The 21,839-nt window shown below is 43.3% G+C and overlaps 1 protein-coding gene across 2 annotated transcripts; it reads left to right on the top strand.

Moving 5' to 3' along the window:
* The first annotated feature begins 6,664 nt into the window (after positions 1-6,664).
* On the top strand, positions 6,665-14,537 carry LOC102457672 (neuropeptide Y receptor type 6-like). Of its 2 annotated transcripts, none has more exons than XM_089769479.1 (3): positions 6,665-6,885; positions 12,013-12,070; positions 12,588-14,537. In XM_089769479.1, the coding sequence occupies exon 3, from the start codon at positions 12,774-12,776 to the stop codon at positions 13,896-13,898; it is 1,125 nt and encodes a 374-aa protein (XP_089625605.1). In that variant the 5' UTR covers positions 6,665-6,885; positions 12,013-12,070; positions 12,588-12,773; the 3' UTR covers positions 13,899-14,537. The 2 variants fall into 2 exon arrangements, with proteins under 2 accessions (XP_089625605.1, XP_006116080.3); XM_006116018.5 differs by having other exon boundaries at positions 11,983-12,070.
* Positions 14,538-21,839: the final 7,302 nt, after the last annotated feature.

Genomic DNA, 21,839 nt, shown 5'->3' with positions numbered 1-21,839 from the left:
AACAATATTAGGAACCAACAGGAAAAGGGTGGCTAATAAGACAAAAAGTATCATAATGCCACTATATAAATCTATGGTATGCCCTCGCCTGGAATGCTGCATGCAGTTCTGGCCGCCCTGTTTCCAAAAAGATATATTAGAATTGGAAAAGGTGCAGAGTAGGGATTTAAAATCCTGTTTAATTGTTTAACTAGTTAAACAGTTAACTGATTAAAGGGGGTACAAGTGGGGGCTGGAGTTCCCCCAGGCTGTCAAGGCCCTTAGGCCCCTCGTGGCCAGGAGATGCTCTGGATGACTGCTCCAGCCCTCACCAGTTAATGGTTAACTGGAAACGGTAGGCATCACTCGTTAAGGGTTATCCTTACCGGTTACCTTTCACATCCCTAGTACAGAGAAGGGTAATAACAATTAGGCGTATGGAATAGCTTCCATATGGGGATAGACTAAAAAGACAGACTGTTCAACTTAGGGACAACTAATGGTGGGGATATGACAGAGGTCATTACATTCATGAATAGCATTGAGAAAGTGAACAGGGAAGTGTTATTTACCCTTCACATAACACAAGATCCAGAGATTGCCCAATTAAGTGGATAGGAAGCTGGTTTAAAATTTACATAAGGAAGCACGTCTTCACACAGTACACAGTCAATTTGTGGAACCTGTTGCTAAGGGATGATGTGAAGGCCTAAAGTCAGGCCCACCGACGGAGGGGGCAAAGGATGCAGTTGCCCTGGGGCCCAGCAATTCAAAAGGGCCTAGGGATCCTGGCTTCCACCACTGCTACTGGAGTAGCAGCAGCAGCCAGAGCCTCAGGCAGTGCACTCAGGGTGGCACCGAAGGACTAGTGGGAAATAAACTAGTCCCCAACTCTGCCTCTTCCATCTAAGGCCCTGCCCTTTTTGGTATCACATCTCTTCCCTCCCCCCGCATTTGCTCCGGGGCCTGTTGGCCCTCATGCCTAAAGTATAAATGGATTTTTTTTAAATAATTCGATTAATGGCGAATAGGTCCATCAAAGGCTATTAGCCAAGATAATCAGACACGGATTGTTCTGAGTGTTCCTAAATACTGGACAGCAGGGGATGGCTCGCTCGATGATTGCCCTGTCCTGTTCCTTCTCTCACTGGTCTCTCCTGCAAAACTGGATGCTGGGCTATATTGACCATTGGTCAGACCCAGCATGGTCTTTCTTATATTCTTATTACCCCTGCCACAGCTTTCCTTGAGTAGTGAAGGGCTGGCATAAGAGTGGTATGATTAGGGAGGGAGGGCACATACCCAGGGTGGGCAAGGCACAGGGAAGATAGCATGGCATTCTGTCACACTTTCAATTTGTACAATCATGATGGGACCAGTGCTGTTGGCATAGCTTACTCTTAAGTTATGCTGGTGGCATTTTGGCCCACACAGTTTTTCCACAATTATGAGTTTTGTCTGAGGAAGAACTTCAGGACTAGACCCAATGTTAGTGCTAGGAGGCAGTCTGATTTTCTCAGCTACAAATCATTTTTTTATGTATTTTCCATTTCCATTAAAAGCTTCTTACTGTTTCATATGTTGTTATTGTTTTTTCCCCCCAGCTAGTCCTAGGCCACATCTATTTATTGTTCTGCAGATGCTTTGGGCGGCATATTTTTGCCTTGCCTTTATGTGATTGACATTTATCTTTACTTAAAAACAGCAGGGAGGATAAAGCTATATAGTTCTTATGTGCAAATCTGGAATTAGCTATAAAACATAGTTTCTGTTTTCAGATACATTTATTTTCCAGAATTTTAAGATAGAAGCTGTATAAAAGCTAAGCTGTTTGTACACAAAATACCAACTCATATTAATATTTTTAAATGGAAAATCAAAATAGCTTTAAAGTTTCTGAAATACATAGAAAAATGGGAATAAAGACTGAGGGCAAAAGGAAAAGTCTTACTCTATTGGCATTATTGCAGTCTTTAATCAGCCCTTGCACTCAGGGAAAACTTCAGTGCTGTCTGTCAATGAGAGTTTTGACTGAATAAGAACTGTAGGATTTGGCTCTTTGAACTTAATTCACTTCCTTAGTTACACTGGTGGAAGCAAGCACAATTTTCATTGTAGGTCCCTGTAGTGAGGGTGTGGAATGGAAAGTGCACCAGCCAAAAGTGGGCAGGACAGGCTTAGGAAAGGATAGGTTAGGCTGCCTGCAAGATGGCACTTAATCAGTGGATCTCCTTGACATACCTAAAGCTCATATAGGGTGTGTCTACACATCAGGGATTAACTCGATATAAGCTACACAAATTGAACTACGTCAATTGCGTAGTTTATTTCAAAATAGCTTTTTTTGAAATTGGGAGCGTCTACACAGCACTTATATCAAAACAGAGCACTCTTTCTCCAACTTCCATTACTCCTCGTACAATGAGGGTTACAGGAGTCGGAGTAAGAAGTCCTCCAGCTTGCTAGTATTTCAACATTATTTCAAAATAACTGCTTGCTGTATAGATGCAGACTAAGTTATTTCGAAATAATGCTAGTTATTTTGAAATAATGTTGCTGTGTAGATGTCCCATGGAGCCCAGCCTAAATTTAAAACTGCCCCAGGATGCATCTACACAGCATCCTAAACTCAAAATAAGACACACAATTTGTGCTATAGCTTATTTTGAAATTTGGTGCATCTACACAGCACCAAATTTCAAAATAACATGCTATTTTGAGCCATGGCTTATCCCTTGTGCAACGAGGTTTACTGGGATGGCAAAATAGCACGTCCGTTATTTCAAAAAATATTTCAAAATAACGGGCAGCTTGTGTAGACATGGGGTAGCTATGTATCCAGTATCCCAAAATAGCCATGCAGTATAGATGTACCCCTAGTTGCTAGCTTTAATCCGTTCATTGGTGCCTTTGCCCAGGCACAGGGGCACTGATCACTCCCTGATATAGGAAATCCAAAAGGAGTGATCTAAAGGGAAGGAAATCTCCCTGAGGTCCTCCGACGTCACCACACAGTCTTCCAGTCACATTAGCTCACCAATCTGCTTCACCCTCGTAAAAGGCCACTGTAGAGAGTTCCAACTACATTTGCTCATTTTCCCATGTCTCCTTGGAATGTTATAAATGATAGTTTTCATTAGTAAGAAATATTCTGGTTCTTCCACAGACATTCACACGACACTGGCAAAATCTCAGTCACGCTGGTATAAATTCAGAGTAACTGCTTTCGTCATGATGAATCGGAAATGATGTCATACATTACTGAATTGCAGCTTTTGCAGAGATGGTGGATCACTGCACAGCTACGTGTGGAGAGATCATTTTAACCAATATGCTAAGGCAACCCCCCTCACTCTTATGAAAAATCCATGGGGTCTTTAGTGTCTGCAGAAAAGGGACTGGGCCCTAGTGACTCCCTGGGGAGTGGAAGAAGTTTTGAACCTTGCCAGAATAAGGGCTTTTGGTTTTTAGGATCCCATCTGAATGTTAAGTTTATACACAACAACTGCAAACCCCAGAATTCTCCCAATTCCTCCACATAGTGAAATAGAGTCAGAATTCATATGACAAGAAAATTTTCCTTGAATCTCTGATGAATGGTTTTACTGTTAGACAGATTGACAAATCAAAGGCCTCCCAAAAAGTGGAGGTATTGTCACCTACCCTCTTGGACCTGGTAGTAAGTAGGGATGCTGAACTGTAAATGAACAAAGAAATGCTCCTACGACTTATCACAGCAACACTTAACCTCATCGGTTGCCAATGTCACTCCCTAAAGCAATGGGTAAGATAGTTCGAGTGTTTGTTCATTCCTTTTGGAGAGTGTCGAATTTTAACATGAATGACAGTTCAGAGGATTCCCTTTCAAGTGCAGATGTAAAAGGTCTTTGTAGCAGAATGCAGGTGGTTAAGTCATTGAGAGAGTGTCCTTTCTGGTTAAAATGGCAAGAAACTGTTTTTTCTTTGTGATCTTGTCTGATATCTGTTTTGTGGGCATTAATCCTTTGGCGAAGTGTCTGAGATGTTTGTCCAATGTACATAGCAGTACTGTTATGTTAAAATTCGACACTCTCCAAAAAGGAATGAACAAACACTCGAACTATCTTACCCATTACCAAGATAGCTTCCCCAATTATCACCTCTAATACCATTAACTCACAAACATCCCACTCTCCCCACCTCTAATATCATCAATTCACAGACACTTACCTTCCTTCCGCCCCCCCCCCCCCCGCATCCCCCTCCTGTTCTGAAATGTGATTTGTCCTTTTCATATGTGTTCATTTTTTTAATTGTATCCTTTGGTATATATGGTTGTGACCATTTTCTTCCACTATTTGATCTGAGGAAGTGGGTCTGGCCCACGAAAGCTCATCATCTAATAAACCATCTCGTTATCCTTTAAAGTGCTACATTGTCCTGCATTTTGCTTCAGCTACCCCAGACTAACACGGCTACATTTCTATCACTATTCTAAAAACAAAACCACCTCCATGACTGCCTACTATCTCCTGAGATATAAGACCACCCTTGAGCTCCAGGGAGCCCCCAGACGTAGAGTTCCTACATCCAACATCAGCCCTGGCTATATGTCTAACCTGCAATATGATGTTAATTGTTTGTTATTGGATTACAGAGATTAAAATTTGTTTCCTAATATAGTCCTTCCTTCCATGAAGTAATCAGTCTTTCTCTACCTGCTGCTAACTGCTGTTTGACCATAATTTTTATTTAGCAATTAAAAGTAGCATGAACATTCATATAAAGTAAATACAATTCTGCTATTCATTAACCTGTTTTGCAAACACAAACACTATTCAGTTTGGCTGAAATCAACAGACCTTGATCCCTTTCTACATGGTCATATATTCAACTTACTCCACACCTACTTCTCCCACCTGGGAGTTGCACAAACAGATCATGAGCAATTACATCTTTAAAATGGTAGAACTGAAATTAATCCTATATACACCAAGATTCAAGATTCCAGATTCAATTCAACTAGATCAGTGTTTCTCAAAGCTGCTAACGGACCCCTCTGATTTGTTTATTTACCAACTCCGCAGTCACAGAGCCTCACAGCTCCCATTGGCTGCCGTTTGCCATTTGCAGCCAAGGGGAGCCGCGGGAAGTTGCGTGACCCAGGCCATGGCTTCCCATGGCTTCCCTTGGCTGCAAATGGCAAACTGGAGGCAATGGGAGCTGTGAGGCTCTGTGACTGCAAATAAACAAACCAGAGCAGCCCGTTAGCTGCTTTCTCAGAGTGGGTCTGTGGACTACTTTGAGAAACACTGAACTAGATTGATAGAATGACACCAGTTTTAAACCAGTGAGAGATTAGAATCAGGCCCCATTCTTTCCACAAGACCCTACGCAAATCCCAAGATACAGTTATGAGTAAGAATGGAGTACTCATCTGGATAAAAAGCTTTGTGCCAAAACTTTGTCCAAAATTTAAATTTAATAGAAGTGAAGTACTTGTTGAAAGTTTACCATCTTATTTCTGTTGTTGCTGATTTTATTCAGCTATTTAAGAATTTTTACCATCTATAGTTAATGTTCTATTTCTGTGTGCTGTTCCATTTCTTGGGTTCAGGAATTCCAAAATACATTAGGAAAAGGTAGATTCAGAGTATTTCTGATATGGTTTTGATCACAAGAGCTAGAAGTCCTTCAGGAAAATGTATCCTCACAATAATACAAAACAAAATCTATAGTAAAAACTCAAATTCTGTATCTTAAAACTTTCCCATCACTATTACTCACCATTATAATGCTGCATAAATGCAGCCCCATCCTTTCTCTCCCTCATTATGAAAATTCACTACTTTTCAATCATCACATTCTGTGTGGGGTTTGCAATATTGCTTCTGCCTTTCTCCCAAACGTTTTGCCCGCTACTTTCCCTTGCTCCAGCATAACAGGGAAGCTTCATCTGCTCTCCCTGTGTTTTTTTTCACCGCACAAATTCCCACTAGTTCTGAACACATTCACCACCTCTCAGAATTGAAAACCCCCTGACATAGCATAGGGGATGGCAGCATTACTATACAGACAGAGGGATGTGGGGAAGAAATTCAATGTCTCTGCACCACACCCTGAGTCAACAAGTTCCTTCCTTGTCACCCCCATTTCTAAATAATACATACACATTTAATAAAAGTCTTATTCAATAAATGATTGTATATGTTTTTAACTTGTAAAAGAACAGAAATGATCATGAATCCTATTTCTTCCCAAGTTTGGCAAATGGACTATGGTTTGATCTTGAGGAAATTTTTACAGCACAGGTATTAAACACATAAAATAGAGGGCATTTATAATGGGGAAAAAAATCACATTCTTAACTGTAGTAAGGCAAATAATGTCACTTCAATAGAACATGTATTTTCCTTCTAAGCTGTCTACTGTATGGCTGTATTTTCATCCCCCCTTAGGGAAAAAGCAATAAGCCATCTGCAAATATTTACCCATGTGAAATCCAACCAACGTCCTTAAGAAAACATTTGTACTATAGAACAGATAAGATAATTGAAAATGAGATTTCAAAATAAAGCTTAAAAAAGCAGGAAAAGCAAATATCATCCCCATGGCTACTGGTCCTCTCTCCTCCCTGCTTCTTCCTCATTGGTGTTTCCTTCTTAGATTCCAGAGCTTGTGTTATTTCTCAGCCGCTGTTCCACAGTGCAGTGGCTTCAGTTCTCTGCTGGAAATCTGAATGAAGCTGCAGTTTGCTCAAGAAAGGAAGAAAGAAAAGTTTAGATCTGGCTTTTGCAGCAGACAGATGCACTTCTGATTTCTTCAGACACAAAGAAGATGTGTTTGCTGTTTTTATGCTTCACCTGAAAAGGACAAGAAAACCATAAAAGACAGAAGCGTGGAAATATGACACGAATTTCTCAACAGGTAAGAAGTCAGTGCATTCATGAACCTGCTGAATGGCCAAAAAAAAGAAGAAAAAAAACCATACCAGAAGCTATCTGACTGACAAAAATCTTTGATATATGTATTTGAAATAGGTTTTCAACGTGTTATTTTATTCTCCTTTTCTTAAATTTAAGGATGACAGGGCAATTTTTTGAAGCTATTACATTTGTAATGCTTTTAAGTTTAAATCGTAGACTTTTTTTTTTTTACTGGAACTTTCCTAATTACTTTGGCGGGAAATAGCAAACTTTGGTATAATTCACAGTAAACTGTTAAGAGGCGTGTTGATATATTTTTGGTTATTATTAATGTTATTTTCATACTAGACTTGAAACTTTCATTTCTTTCTGGATGTTTCAAGAATGTTTCTGCAACAGTGAAAGGACATGGGAAATGACTTATTAGGGATATTGTTAAACTAGTGTTTATGGTGATGAATCTTTTTTAAAATAGGTTTTATAGCAGAAGAAGTATATGTCTCAGTATTACAGAGAGTAGTTCTCTAAATAAACATTTAAAGAAAAAATAAAATAATTCTCCCTCCAGCTTAACTCTCAATTTAAGCATACAAAATATTATGTCAACATTTATAGTTAGTTCTAAATGCTGTACAATAGCACAGCATGGTAGTGTACATTGTTTTTCCGAGACATCATTTACTAGCGATAATGTATTTTTCTAGCTGTCGAAGAAGAGGGGTGTAATTACCTTCTGTTGAGGAAACGTTTAAACTACCTTTTATTATGACATATGCACTAAAATATACTTTTATTAAGCCACATAACCAAGCAATCCAGTAACATTTTCCAGTTAACCAGAAAAAAAGCTTTTTTTTTCCTGGAAAAACAACAACAAAACCTAATATGCAAAGAGTTAATGAACTGTAACTGCCCACGTTACAAGGTCATTAAAAGGACATTCCTTGAAGATAAAAAAGTGCCAAAGGAATCCCAGAATCCACACTGAACACAGCAGGAGCACATTTGGCACTTGTTGATGCATAATCATTGGCATTTAATTAGAAATTGTTGAATTCTGTTGTGAAATAGTAGATAAATAAGTAAGCCTAGCAAATAGTACATAACATACCACAAATCTCCTGGTGGGTCCATATAGCCTTCCATGCTAGAGTAAAACAGAGAGCAGAACAGGGCTTGTTTGTGATGGAGCGGATCCCTTTTTGCAAGGAGGCAGGGCCCAGACCTATGGGTCAGGCAGTGCAAAGAGCAGAAGCCAGAGCTCCAGAGGATCATCTCATGGATAACAGTCCCTCCATAAAGCAACTTGGGTCTGTGACCCACATATACCCAGGCTCTTTGTAGGCTTGCCAGGTGTCTGGTTTTCTACAGTCCGGTTTTTGGGCCCTCTGCCCGGTTAAAAAAAAATCCAGAAAATACCGGACATGTGCAATGTCTGGCATTTCCTGGTTTTCCGGCTGGGCGCTGGACGTAAGCCTGGCAGCGGCGGAGAGAGTGACTAGGAGGCAGGGCGCGATTGGCGCCGGGAGCCCTGGTTGCGTGTGAGGAGGAGGAGGGGCAGCCCAGTCCGTGCTCCTGAGCGCTGGTCAAGCGCGTGGTGGAGCCGCAGCCGGACTGACTCATGCAGGACGGGAGCACCCTAGGATCTGCACAGCCTGGGTCAATCCTGCTCCTCGCCGGCTGATTCACTCCCCTGCCCCCTCTGCCAGCTCTGCGTCCTGCTGGCTGGTTCCTGCTCCGGATCTTCTCCGTCCAGTCCCTCTCCTCCCCCCCCCGCCACCGCCAGCTCTGCGTCCCGCTGGCTGGCTCCTATTCCGGATCTTCCCTGGCCAGCCCTGCTGTACCCTGCTTCCGAAGGCCAGTTCTCCCCTCCTCCTGAGCTCCCCCGGCTGCCCCTCCCCCCGATATTCTGCGGCCAGCCCCATTCCACCCGACCTCTCCCCACCGACCAGCCCTGCTTCCCATCGGCCCCCCCATCTTCCCCGGCCAGCATTAGCTCTGTTTCCCAGCCCTCCCCCCATTCCCAGCCAGCACCGCTCCCCTCCCAGCCGGTTCTTCCCTCCCTCTCCCGATGAAGCGTGTCCCGTTTTTTTTTTTTTTTTTTAATGACTACCTGGTAACCCGAGCAGTGATCCTATCCCTGTGATTACCACAGAGATTTAAACTGAGAAGCAACTTGTCTCCCCCCCCCTTTCAAGCCCCTGCCCCCCGGCTCCCAACACCCCGAGCCCCCATGCTTACCTGGTTCTGCAAGGCTGCCGGCACAAAATGGTCTTGGAGTCTTTTTTTTTGCTCAACAACTTTGGTTGGTCCCCCCGCCCTCCCTCCCCCTTTTTCTTTTTCAACAGAATTTTTTCTCGGGTTTTTTTTGGGGGGGGGGGGGTCGGTATTTTTGTTTCAGTCATCTGGAAACCCTATCTTTGGGTATGTCTACACAGCAGCATGGAGCGAGCCCCTGCCTGGGTAGACAGGATCAAGCGAGGTCAGTGTTTCTCAACCAGTGGTACGAGTACCCTTAGGAGTACTTGAGAGAAGTCGGGGGGGGGGGGGGTACATTAACACAACTGAAATTTGGAGAAAACCGAATTGTTGTTTTAAATTTTACAGTGCTTTATTATTTTTGTACTTTTTACACCCAAAAATTTCATTGCCCGCTCAGCTACGATTAAGTTGTTTAAACAAATGTGTTGCAATGGTAGAAAAAAAAAATGTGTGTGTCTGAAAGCTGTAGGTCCTGGGGGTACTTATAATTTTTTTTTTTTTGAAAGGGGGATACTTTATAAAAAAAAGGTTGAGAAACACTGAGCTAAATTAGCACTGTGAATGCTGTGGCTTCAGCTCTCAAGCCTGGTGGGGATGGGGGGCCGTCAAGTGGGTATGAGAGTCCAAGCCACAGGGTCCATGCTGCTAATTTCAGCACATTCGTGTGAGCAGGGCTGCCTTTAGGCCGATTCGACCGATTCCCCCGAATCAGGCCCCGCACTGGCTGCTCCTCTCCCACCGCTCTGTGGTGTGCTGCTGAAGGGGGTGTCGGCCCCAGAGGAGGATCGTGGCAGTTTCTGTGGATTCAGTGAGGCTGTGACTCTTTTTTTGTGTGCGGTGGTGGTTTTTTTTTTTTGCTCAACAAAAAATCCTGGCTGCCGGGGCCCCATTGAAACTGTTTGAATTGGGCCCCGCACTTCCTAAAGCCGACCTTGTGTGTGAGACTTGTCTCCCAGGCTGGGAAGCTCACGCCTTGCTGCTGTGTAGACAACCCCATGATTGTAGTATGGCTACTGACTAGCTTTGCTTTCCAGCAAACAAATCCCTGTGTATGTGAAAACTCTACTGGGGCAAATATTGCTGCTTAGAGCAAATGCAGTTTATAGTGCATTCCAGAGGGATAGCTTCTGTTCTCCAACTTCTTGCTTCTCCAACTAGCCACAACACCAATTCACATGGAGCCCAATCCTGCAGGGTGCTAAACCTCTTCAGCTCTCACTGAAATCACTGAAAATGGTAGACACTATGCAGGCCCAGGGAGCTGACCTGTCATATGCACTCGGGGTATGTCTATACTACCACCCTAGTTCGAACTAGAGTGGTAATGTAGGCAACCGGAGTTGCAAATGAAGCCCGGGATTTGAATTTCCCGGGCTTCATTTGCATCTTGCTGGGCGCTGCCATTTTTAAATGTCCGCTAGTGCGGACTCCGTGCCGCGTGGCTACACGCGACACGGAGTAGGTAGTTTGGATTAGGCTTCGTATTCTGAACTACCGGTACACCTTGTTCCATGAGGAGTAACGGTAGTTCGGACTAGGCTTCCTATTCCGAACTACCGTTACTCCTCGGAATAGGAAGCCTAGTCCAAACTACCTAGTCCGTGCCGCGTGTAGCCGCGCGGCACGGAGTCCGCACTAGCGGACATTTAAAAATGGCGGCGCCCGGTAAGATGCAAATGAAGCCCGGGAAATTCAAATCCCGGGCTTCATTTGCAACTCCGGTTGCCTACATTACCACCCTAGTTCGAACTAGGGTGGTAGTGTAGACATACCGTCACAGAGATGATTTCCTGGGATGATAATGCTGTCATGTGGCTATCTGTTCTCACTGGTTACAGGGTACATATAAAGGACCATGAAAGTATTTCAGTCATTAGGTTGTATTAGCCTCTGAGAAGCACCTTTGCAAATTTCTTTTCCACCTCCTCATACAATCCTACAGTTCCAGGCCAGAGTTTAGTATTATCCCTAGGGTTGCCAGATGTCTGGTATTGAACCGGACAGTTCAGTATTTTCGCTGCCTGTCTGGTAAAAAAATTTAGAAAATACCGGACACCTAAAATGTCCAGTACTTTCTGATTTTTTCTCAGCCAGGAGGCAAAAATACCAGGCTGTCTGGCTCAATACAGAGGCAGCGTGGCAACCCTAGTGTTTACCAGGTTCCCTGGGGCAGCTGTCCGGCCCAGCGCAGGGAAGTAAGATGGCAGGCGGCCGCCGGCAGCCTGTTAGGGCCAAAAAGCCTCACCACGCATTTCTTAGAGGAGCCACGCTGTTGTTGGTTTGTTTTGTTTTGTTTTTTTGGTTCAGTATTTTTTCTGAAACCATCTGGGAACCCTAATTATCCCCTTAGCACAGACTTCAACCACTCACATTTAGATTTGCAAGGCCATACAGAGTCTCAATAACACAGTCATAATGCCACCCTCATCCCTACAGGTCTGCTCTAGACCCTTCTTTTTACTGGGATTAGAGTGGTTTTTTTCACCACTTACGACAGATCTTTCACAAGCTTCTAGCCTCAGCTACCTGATGGGAAATGGTAGGACTAATTTCAAAGAGAGGTATTTGAGGAAAGCAATCCAAGCTAAAATTCTGCCCCTAAAATTTTACTGTCAGCTGTGAACCTGGGAGTCTTGGTATTCTATCACCTACGTACACTACCCCATTCAGCTCCAGACTAACACAAGCCACTGAACATCCCTGTGTCCCAGTGACCTAATAAATCATTTTACAAAATGGAGTATGTAAATGAAAGTGTTCTTAGTCATGGTGCTTTTTTTTATTTATGGTTTCTCTTAAAATTTATACTGCTTCCTCTCCCTGGCTTTTCCTCAAGGCTATGACAGTGTAATGCTTATTGCTACAGATACAGAGAATGACTGCTTCAGGCTTATTTCCCTATGTCTCCCAACAAAGGGACTAAGGTGAGTCAAATCTATGTTGTTTAAAGGGTTGTAAACATACCTAGAGGGTGCTTTTTTAAATATTACAGAGCATTGTACATGAATTCACAGATAGACTTCAGCATACTATAGCACTGCTTAGTAATTTTTGGGAAGTTGGTGTCAGGCCTGATTTCGGCCCTTTGATGACAGAAGCATGATTCTTCATTTTCCTGATCCTCAAAAATGACTGAACTATTTTTGGTCAAACTTTCAAAAAATATCCATTTTTGGGAAGAGACTGACCCTGCAATATTTCATCATAAAAATGAAACTAAAAAAAAGAGGGTTTGCATGAAAACTGTTACGAAACTTTAAATAGAGCAGTCATCACTGTTTCTTCGATAATATGCTGCAATCACTGAATCGTGTAAAGAGAGCCACTGAGTCTCTGTAATCGTGAGTTCAGAACCTCAAAAAGCAGATTCAAGCTAATTGTGTCAGTCTCTTTGATTTATAGGCTTAACACTAATGTTTTATCATTTGCTTTTGTTTTCAGGATTCTTCAATTCTATAAAGTACTAGTATCAGATCTGCTCAAACAGAGCATCATGAAGAACAAGCATAAAGATTGAATCCTATTAATCATGGTCTTGAGAAGCTCCAGCAAAATACTTTCTAAATAATTAGGGCCAAAAAATAGGCCTTGCATACTAAATTATGTCTATGGTTTTGGGGTTCTTTTATGATGGAGAAAAGCACTCAGAATCCCAGTGTGAGTTTGTCTAATCAAACTATTGCAAACAGCAGCAACTCACAGTTTTCACATTTTGAGTCATGTCAGCCTTCTTTCCCTGCAGTCTTCTTGCTCATCATGGCTTATACTATCGTTACAGTCGTGGGGCTTTTTGGAAACTTTTGCCTGATTATAATAATAAAAAGACAGAAAGAAGCTCAAAATGTTACAAATATTCTGATTGCTAATCTGTCCTTGTCCGATGTCTTGATATGTATCATGTGCATTCCTTTCACAGTGGCATACACTTTGATGGACTATTGGATATTTGGAGAGGCTATGTGCAAAATAAGCTCTTTTGTACAAAGTATGTCTGTCACAGTTTCCATATTTTCGCTTGTATTAATTGCTGTCGAGAGACACCAGTTAATAGTGAACCCACGTGGCTGGAAGCCTAATATTTCACATGCTTACTGGGGAATTATATTCATTTGGGGGGTTTCCCTTATCATGTCCATTCCTTTTTTTATATTCCACCAACTATCTGATGAACCCTTTATAAATCTATCTTACCATAGCGATTTCTACATGAACAAAGTTGTTTGCATTGAGGCATGGCCATCAGTTGCAGAGCGACTGGTCTTTACCACCAGTCTGCTGGTTTTCCAGTATTGCTTCCCACTGGGCTTTATTTTTATCTGCTATCTCAAGATATTTGTATGTCTCCGGCGGAGACATGGTAAGGTGGATGGGATGAGGGAGAATGAGAGCAGACTAAATGAGAGCAAAAGGATTAATATGATGCTAATTTCCATTGTTGTGACCTTTGCAGCTTGCTGGTTGCCTCTAAATATATTTAATGTTGTTTTTGACTGGAACTCTGAGGCCCTGATGAACTGCCACCATAATCTAGTGTTCACATTGTGCCACCTGGTAGCCATGCTCTCTACATGTATCAACCCTATCTTTTATGGATTTCTGAACAAAAATTTCCAGAAGGATTTAATAGTGATAATTCATCACTGTAGATGCTTTGCACCTCAGGAGGAATATGAGAACATTGCCCTTTCAACCCTGCACACTGATGTATCCAAGGGGTCTTTGAAATTAAATAATGCCCCTATGAATATCTAAAATAATACAGCATGTCAGTCTTCAAAACTCTGTCTTTATTGTGAATTTACTGATGCTGGTCAAATTTTTCATAGATTATGAAGGTCTTAAGCTGTTCTCACTAATGTCAGAGGGAGTCTGCTGTTTAGTTCAGTGGGAGCATGTAAATGTATCTAAATAACATTGTTTATTAATTCTAATAAATCACCCCCAGAAATCCTTTACAGGCAACACTAGTGAAATACCCGCTCTATTAACATATCATTTTGAAGCACATGATTTCACTATCAACAATTGGCTCCTTCAGAAATTTTCCACCTCATCAATCCATGTGACACTCCCTGAGTTAAATGCTTTCTTCTGTTTCCCCAAGATAATCCGTGTATTCCAAAGTACTCCCAAAACCATCAATCCTTCCTCTGCCCTGCCCTCTAGCCTTGTGCCTCTGGACCCCACCATGTTTCCCCTGCCCCTCATAAAGACTACGTCAGATGGCTCAGATACATGGCAGCTATCCCTCACAATGGTGAGAGCTGTGGCCCCTGCAGGTAGCACAGTGGCAGGCAGGATATTGTAAAGCCTCTGCTTAGGAATGTCTGGTTCTGTAGGAAGCAGATCCCCCTGCTGGATGGCAGTTTGGCCAGGGGCGGATGAGAGTTTTGCGGGGCCCAGAGCAGCACAATTTTGCGGGGCCCCCCTTTGGAGAAAAAATAGAAAAAAGGCATCAAATGTGCAAATTGAAGGCTGTTTTCATATTAAATGTGAATTGGGTAAACTTGACAGAAACTTAATTTAGTTGGATAATTTTAATTTTAATTACATTGTGAGTCATCCTTAAACAAAATTCTGAATTAATAATTTTCATTTGTATTTAAGTCTCCTCCCCTTCCTGCCTCACTCTCTCTTTCTTTTCTCCTCCCCCTCCTGCCTCACTCTCTCTTTCTCTTCTGCCTCACTCTCTCTCCTTCTCTTCTCCTCCTCCTCCTCCTGCCTCTCACTCACAGAGCCCATTTGGGCCCCGCACAGAACTCAGCCGTGAGCCACGGCGGGAAGCAAAGAGGGGCGGGGCAGTGATGTACACGGCCAGGGAGTGGGACCTGGAGCCTCTGTCACGCCCTTTGCCTCCTGCCCCCGGCTGTGTACATCACCGCCCCACCCCTCCTTCACCTCCCGCCGTGACGCACGGCTGAGTTCTGCGCCGCTCAGACGGGATGCCACGCGAGAGCAAAGCGGCTCAAGCTGCCATTTGGGCCCCGTGCGGCGGCTCGGCATGGGGCCTAATGCAGCGCGGGACCTGGGCAGCCGCCCCGCTTACCCTGCCCTATATCTGCCACTGAGTTTGGGGAAAGGGGCGCCATTTTGATTCTCTAATTAATGGAGACGGTTGGGCTTCCTCATGGCTGATGTATGCATAGATAGGGGTGGCAAATTGGAACCAGGTATCCCAGGATGCTGGAGTAGGTGTTAGGCTAGGCAGCAGGATTTTCCTAGCAAGAAAAGGCAGGTCAGGGACAAAGGGGGAAGGAACCCAGATTTTCCAAGGTGAGTGAAGGAGGCAGCCTGCAGCAGTTGCAGAACTTCCACTCAGTACAGCAGCTTGGCCTGCCTCTTCTCCTTGCGCAGTGCTGGAGCAGCCGCAAGGACCGGGGTTGCAGGGATTACCCGAGCTGTTCTCCATTGGTTCTCAGCAGTGCTTGGAGGAGAAGCAGATCCCACAGCATGAGTGGATGCACCTGTTGCATGGTGGCTGTCACAGTCTGCAGCCACCATCACAGTCATGGGGCTGAGAATGCTGGCAACCAGAGCTGACCTTAGCATTTTCAAGTTGTGTTCTACGCAGGCTCTTATACCACACTCATCACAGTAGTAGAACAGCCTTCTGTTAGTGCTTTCAGCAATGTGACTACACAGCTGTCTGAGCTGACCTGTGAAATAATAATTACCCCTCTGTCCACCAATACTTGACTGCTGTATCCTGTTAGTACAGCAGTGTGGACACAGATGGATCAATAATTTTTGAGGGGTTAAGAAGATCATTCTTTGGAATAGGCTCTTAACTCACTTATTTTATATAAAAAGGGAGTCTGGAGGAAGCTCCATTAGGGTGTCTCAACCCTCTCTCTGATTCTCGCTTTCAGCCCTAGCGAACGCTTTTCTTTGTTTTATATCCACTTGCATTGGTTTATGGTTTCCAGGCTTTGTTCATATACAAGACGAGCTAGAGACTTAATCTTGTTTCTAAATAAAAGTTGAGATGGGCCCAAATTGAGCCCCTACAGAGCTCTCCAGTATTCAAGGTGAAAAATGCATATAGCATTTCTCTTCATTGTGTTGCATTTTTCTCTCTTTCTCCAGCACAACTTATAGGTCTCTGTTATAAACAAAACTGGTTCTGATACCAGACTGTTTGGAATAGCTATTATCAAACAGACTGAATTCATAGTTACTCATTGGTTTCAGCTACTTATAAAGATGAAAACAAGTCTGCCTTTGGATAGAATTTTTTTTTTTTGTGCTTTAGTTTTAGAAATATTCTCCCCCTTTCCTGTGTGTTAGTGAGGAATAATGCACAAAAGGCGCCTGGTTAAGAAAGGGTATTTTTGTATATCCTGTTGAAAATGGCTTTTGCTATAATGCAGTGCATGGAAGACTAAAACTGGAAAATTAATGGTTCTTTAATTAAAACATACTTTTAATTGCTTTATAAAGTAAGACATACTGAATGTACTCTCTATCCACCTTTATGGTGTCATCACAGAATCAATTAGGAATGTTCTAATGGCAATAATTCTAGAGTTTAAATGTGGACAGCTGAAATGCTTAAAATGGATACACACCAATACATTATTCCATTTTCCTGTTTGGATTATTTTAGTATAGCTTTCTCTACAATGCTGGCTAGTTACCACAGAGGTGTATGTGTCAGAAAATACCTTCTTCCTCATTGACTGATATCTCTATGTATCTCTAAATGCTAATTATATGATCTCATAATATTTTAATGGCAACTGATTATAATGTCAGAAACACATATTTACGTTTCACAACAAAGTTGCTTCCAGGTACAATCTATCTTAATTTTATTTTTCCAATTTGAGAGAGAGATTTTCAGACTTACCTTGACCCGTTTCCATGCATATTTATGCCTTTGTCACTTTCTAGACTGACTACTGTTATTTACTATAATTCAGCTTCTCTGAACACCATTTTAAAAGACTCCAATACTTCTAAGATGACAGTCCTAATTACTGTACTAATTCAAAAAGTCTCACCCTCAATTTTTAGTCACTGAAGTGAAGTACATATATATTTGCAAAATATTTTTTTTAAAGTCTGAAAAAACCCCAAATACCCTACTACATTACTTTGATGATTCCATCTTGAGATAGCTAATAATCTGATCTTTTATTCACCCCTACTCCAGCTCACATCTTAATTCCCTATGAACAGGGAAATTAACTTTCTCCAGTTATAGACTGAAGATTCTAAAAGACAGAGCATTTCAGGGTTCAGAATGTCCCAGGGCATAAAGCACATATACAAGTTCCACAGCAACTTAAACACACTTTGATTCTCTGAAGATTATTGTGGGTATGTCTACACTAGAAATGCTACAGCTGTTCTGTTGCAATGTAGACACTCACTATGATGCTGACAGAAGGGGTTCTTCAGTCACTATAGTCAATCCACTTTTCTGACGCTCGGTCTACACTATGCGTTTTGCTGGAAGAGGCAATGCAAATGAAGCATGGATTAGCATTTTCTCGCACTTCATTTGCATAATCTCTTCCAATCCTTTTTTGCGTAAGGGGTTTTTGCGCAAAAACAAGCGGTGTGGGTGTTTTCTTTTTGCGCAAGATCCTTATGCTTCCCTGGGGCATAGGAAATGTCCACACTGCTTTTTTGTGTGCAAAAACCACCTGTGCAAAAACATTTGCATTTGCCTCTTCCTGCTTCATTTGCATTGCCTCTTCCAGCAAAGCGTGTCATGTACACATAGCTTACGAGATTCTTTCACCGATCTAGTGTTATTGTGCACTGGGGCTTAGATTGACTTAGCTACATCTCACCCCTGAAATACATAGTTAAGTCAATTAACCTAACCTTCTTGTGTAGACCAGCCCTGAGTTCTGTAGACTAGTGCACGCCATGTCTTATAAAGCATCATTTAAAGTGCAGCTCAGGAAAGTGCTTGGAATACTGCACGCATTTTACAAATCCTGAGAGCTCTGCCTAAGCTAAGGGTGCAGGACTGGGCCCTCTATTATTGTGAACCATTAATTCTTCTCTGATAACAGGAGGCTTTTAAATGTAGTTTAATGCCTAAGGAAATGTCTACACTTAAAATACTATGGCACAGGGACAGCCCTGCAGCTGCACAGCCAGAATACTTCAGCGCGGACACTTACTACAGCGACAGAGGGGATTTTACCATTGTTGCAGGTAATTCACCTCCCCAAGAGGAGTAGCAGCTAGGTCGATGGAACGCTCTGCTGTCATCCTCGAGCTGCCTATACTAGGTTTAGATTGGCTTAACTCTGTTTTCCAGGGACGCGGATTTTTCTCATTCCCTGAGAGATGCAGCTATGTCAGTATAAAGGTTCAGTATGGATTAGCTCTAAGTTTTAGGAGTTGTCAAATAGCCTTAAGCTATTTCAACACTAACAGGAAAATGACTTGTGACTGGGTTAATTCCTAAAACCGTAACTATGTATCTCAGGCTATGTCTACACTGCGGTAGTTTGTCGGAAGAGGAAATGCAAATCTTGTGCTCTGATTTGCATATTCTCTTCCGATCCTTTTTCCGGAAGAAGGTTTTTGCACTAAAACACCGTATGTAGACAGGGCCATTTGTCGGAAAACCCCCGTTTTGCACAAGATCCTTTATTCCTCAAAAAATGAGGATTACAGCATCAGTGAAAAGAATTTACACCCAGATCATAACATGTTCCCTAGTGTATATTGCACTGTGAAAGTTACCTATAAACTGTCATTTACTGTCTGTTTGTCCTGCCCAGGCCTGCTGACTGGGAGGGGCAAAGGGGGCAATTGCCTCAGGGCCTGGCAATTCAAATTGACCCAGGGCTCCCAGCTACTGCCACCACTATTGCAGCAGTGGCCACAGCCCCGGACCCTTCAAATTGCTGCTGGAGCACCCCATGGAGTGCTCTGGACGGCTCTTAGAGTTGCCTGGGGAAGCAGGGATGCTGCACCATGTGCACTAGGTGGCGCTATGGGCTTGGGGAGGGCAAACTGTGGTCCAGGTGGCACGGAAGGTTGGCTGCCCCGACCCCACTCCTTCCACCCACGGCCCTGCCCCTTTTGGAGATGCAGAGCTGTCCTCCATACAAACCGTATTCCTTGCCGAATGAGGTTTACAGATTTCAGAATAAGCTTCCCGTTATTTCAAGCAATTTTGAAATAATGGAATGGCTGTGTAGACACTTGCATTGTTATTTCGAAATAACACTAGTTATCTCAAAATAACAGTGCAGTGTAGATGCATCCTAACGGTAACATCTGTGTAACTGACAGCACAACCAGGAACTTATCTTCGTTCTGAGATTCCCAGGTCTGTATAAAAAGCCACCCAGTGCTGCTGCAAAAGCTGAAAACTCACTGGCTAGGCTTTAAAAAAAGAAAAAAAAAAAAATCAAAATTGCTGAAAGATTGCCTAAAGCTTGATCTGTACAAGGAATTTACATTGGCCAAGTTATGTTGATCAGGTGTGTGGACAATCTACACCCCTGGGCACTGAGGTTATGTCAACCTAACCCCCAAGGGAGAGAACACTATGTTGATGGAAGACCTTCTCCAATCAACATAGCTCCCACCTCCCCCTGCATCAGTGGGAGAAGCTCTCTCGTTGACATGGGTCACATCTTCTCTAAGCACTACTGCAGCACAGATGCACTGAAGCAGCCCTAAGCATAGTCAAGCCTATGAAGAGTTTTCATTGATGGCTTGTCTGCACATCAAATGCCACAGCAATGCAGCTACAGTGTCAATGCTATGGAGCTGCCGACAGAATTGCTGGACCAACGGGTAAAAAGTGGTGCTTGCGGGGCCTCTTGTGGCATGGGCAAGACTGGGGGCTAGCCTCCCCCCACCAGCCCTTCAGTGCTGCATGGCCTATAAAGGGCCTTGAGCTGTGACAGCATCAGCCAGGCACCCTGACCCTTTACATTTATGGGACCCCTTTTGTCTCCCCCGTCAGCAGCCCTGAGATACTGTACACCAATGGTAGGGGTTCACTCATCAGCATCACAGCTTCAGAGCCCTCGTTGGAAAAAACATTTTTGTGCAGATACATCTGCACATGGCAGAGACCTTGGGTCAGATTCTATCCATCTATTCATAGCACTTAGGTAGTATTAAGTGGTTTCAGTCTGGTCTCAGATGGCTAGTAGAGTATTCCCGTTGTGAGAAAGTGCTCAAATAGATTAATCTAGCATAGTTGGCTCATCTGACAACTGTTCCCCCTCTCACGGTACAGGACTATGTTGGGTTTGGGTGGCATGCTCTACCAGTTTTTAAGTGGCACATGGTCCATTGGGGATCAGAGCAAGCTAGCATAACTTTCAGAAGCCTTTACATAGTCCTAATTCACATCAGGATCATGACAGTTCTATACTTATGGAGCCAAAAACAGCTCCCTTACTGCCCTCTTCTTTTTTGGATTGAGTAGATCTTAGCATATCTGAGCCGGTCAGAATATAACAGGGAACAGGTTCCTCCAAATACTTCATCTTTCCAGGATTTGTTTTTGGACTATTTTATATAAAAAGTTAGCTACTAATTTCTGCAAGAATACAATGTTCATCTTAGAAATACCCTATTTTCTGTCTGGATATGCAAGGCACCTTATGGAGCAGTTGCAAATATAAGAAACTCTGTTATTATGGCTACTCTTTCCCCTTCCTTCTGCATGGCCAAGTAGATGATCTTGATGTGGTAGGGTTGACTAAAGCATTAAGAACCCAACAGTGAGGGAGGGGGGCTTGGGAGGAAAGTTAAGGCTCTCTCACAAACTGGGCTGTAGAGTAAGGTCCCCGTGCTTTAGTGAACACTTATACACATGCTAAACTAAACTATGCTGAGTACTCTTGTGAGCAAGTCAGAGAGTCAGTTGCCCTGCAGGAGTCTCAAAGTCTGGAGCCAGCTTTATATCTGAGCCAACAGGAGACATCCGTGGCACAGGAAAGAAGTTGGAATCTTAGGTTATTTCTACACTGGGAAGGTTTGGTGACAAAAATGCTGTCAGCATGCAAAAGTTGCCAAAAGTGAAACCAGTCAAACTGTTTTTTCAGCCTCCCATTGTTGACATTTCATGGCCACATTGCTAGCACCCTATCAACAGGCAGAGCAAAGCAATGTGGGTAAGCATCCCATAGTGCAGTGCTGTAGGAAGGCAGAGCTGATCCCCGTGCTTCTCGGGATTCTATTGTAGCTCTGTGAGCTCTCCGTGCTGAGGAATGTCAAAGCAGCACAGCCGTCTCTCCAGCCCTCCCCCTGCAGCAGCATTCTGCTTGCTGCTGTGTTCCTAGCAGGGTAGAACAGGCGCATTCCAATGATTTGCTCTTTGTTCCCCAAAAGCAGCAGCTCACGCAGCTGTCAGATACTTCCTGGGTCTTTGAAAGGGGAGGGGAGCATGCCTGCAAGGCACCAGAGACCACAAAACACTGAGAAGAGCCATCAAAGCAGGCATTGTGGGATACTGGCGGAAGCCAGTTCTCTCGATGAAACAAACAGCAGAGTCCCCACTGGCTCTTTGTTGACAATAAAGGGAGGGGAAAAGACAAAAGTCTCTTGCAGGGGTGGAAGCTTTTTGTCACCAAAACTGAGTGTTTTTTCTGAGAAATTTGCATTGGAGTGTAAACGTTCTCACTGTTTTATTGCCACTTGGCAGTTTTTAGTGACAAAACGTGCCAGCGTAGACAAAGCCTTAAGCTGCCCCTGGGA

Source organism: Pelodiscus sinensis, chromosome 16 (genome assembly GCF_052426305.1).
Source record: "Pelodiscus sinensis isolate ZL-2025 chromosome 16, ASM5242630v1, whole genome shotgun sequence".
Classification (NCBI taxonomy): domain Eukaryota; kingdom Metazoa; phylum Chordata; order Testudines; family Trionychidae; genus Pelodiscus; species Pelodiscus sinensis.
This window is presented reverse-complemented; position numbering and strand designations above follow the sequence as displayed.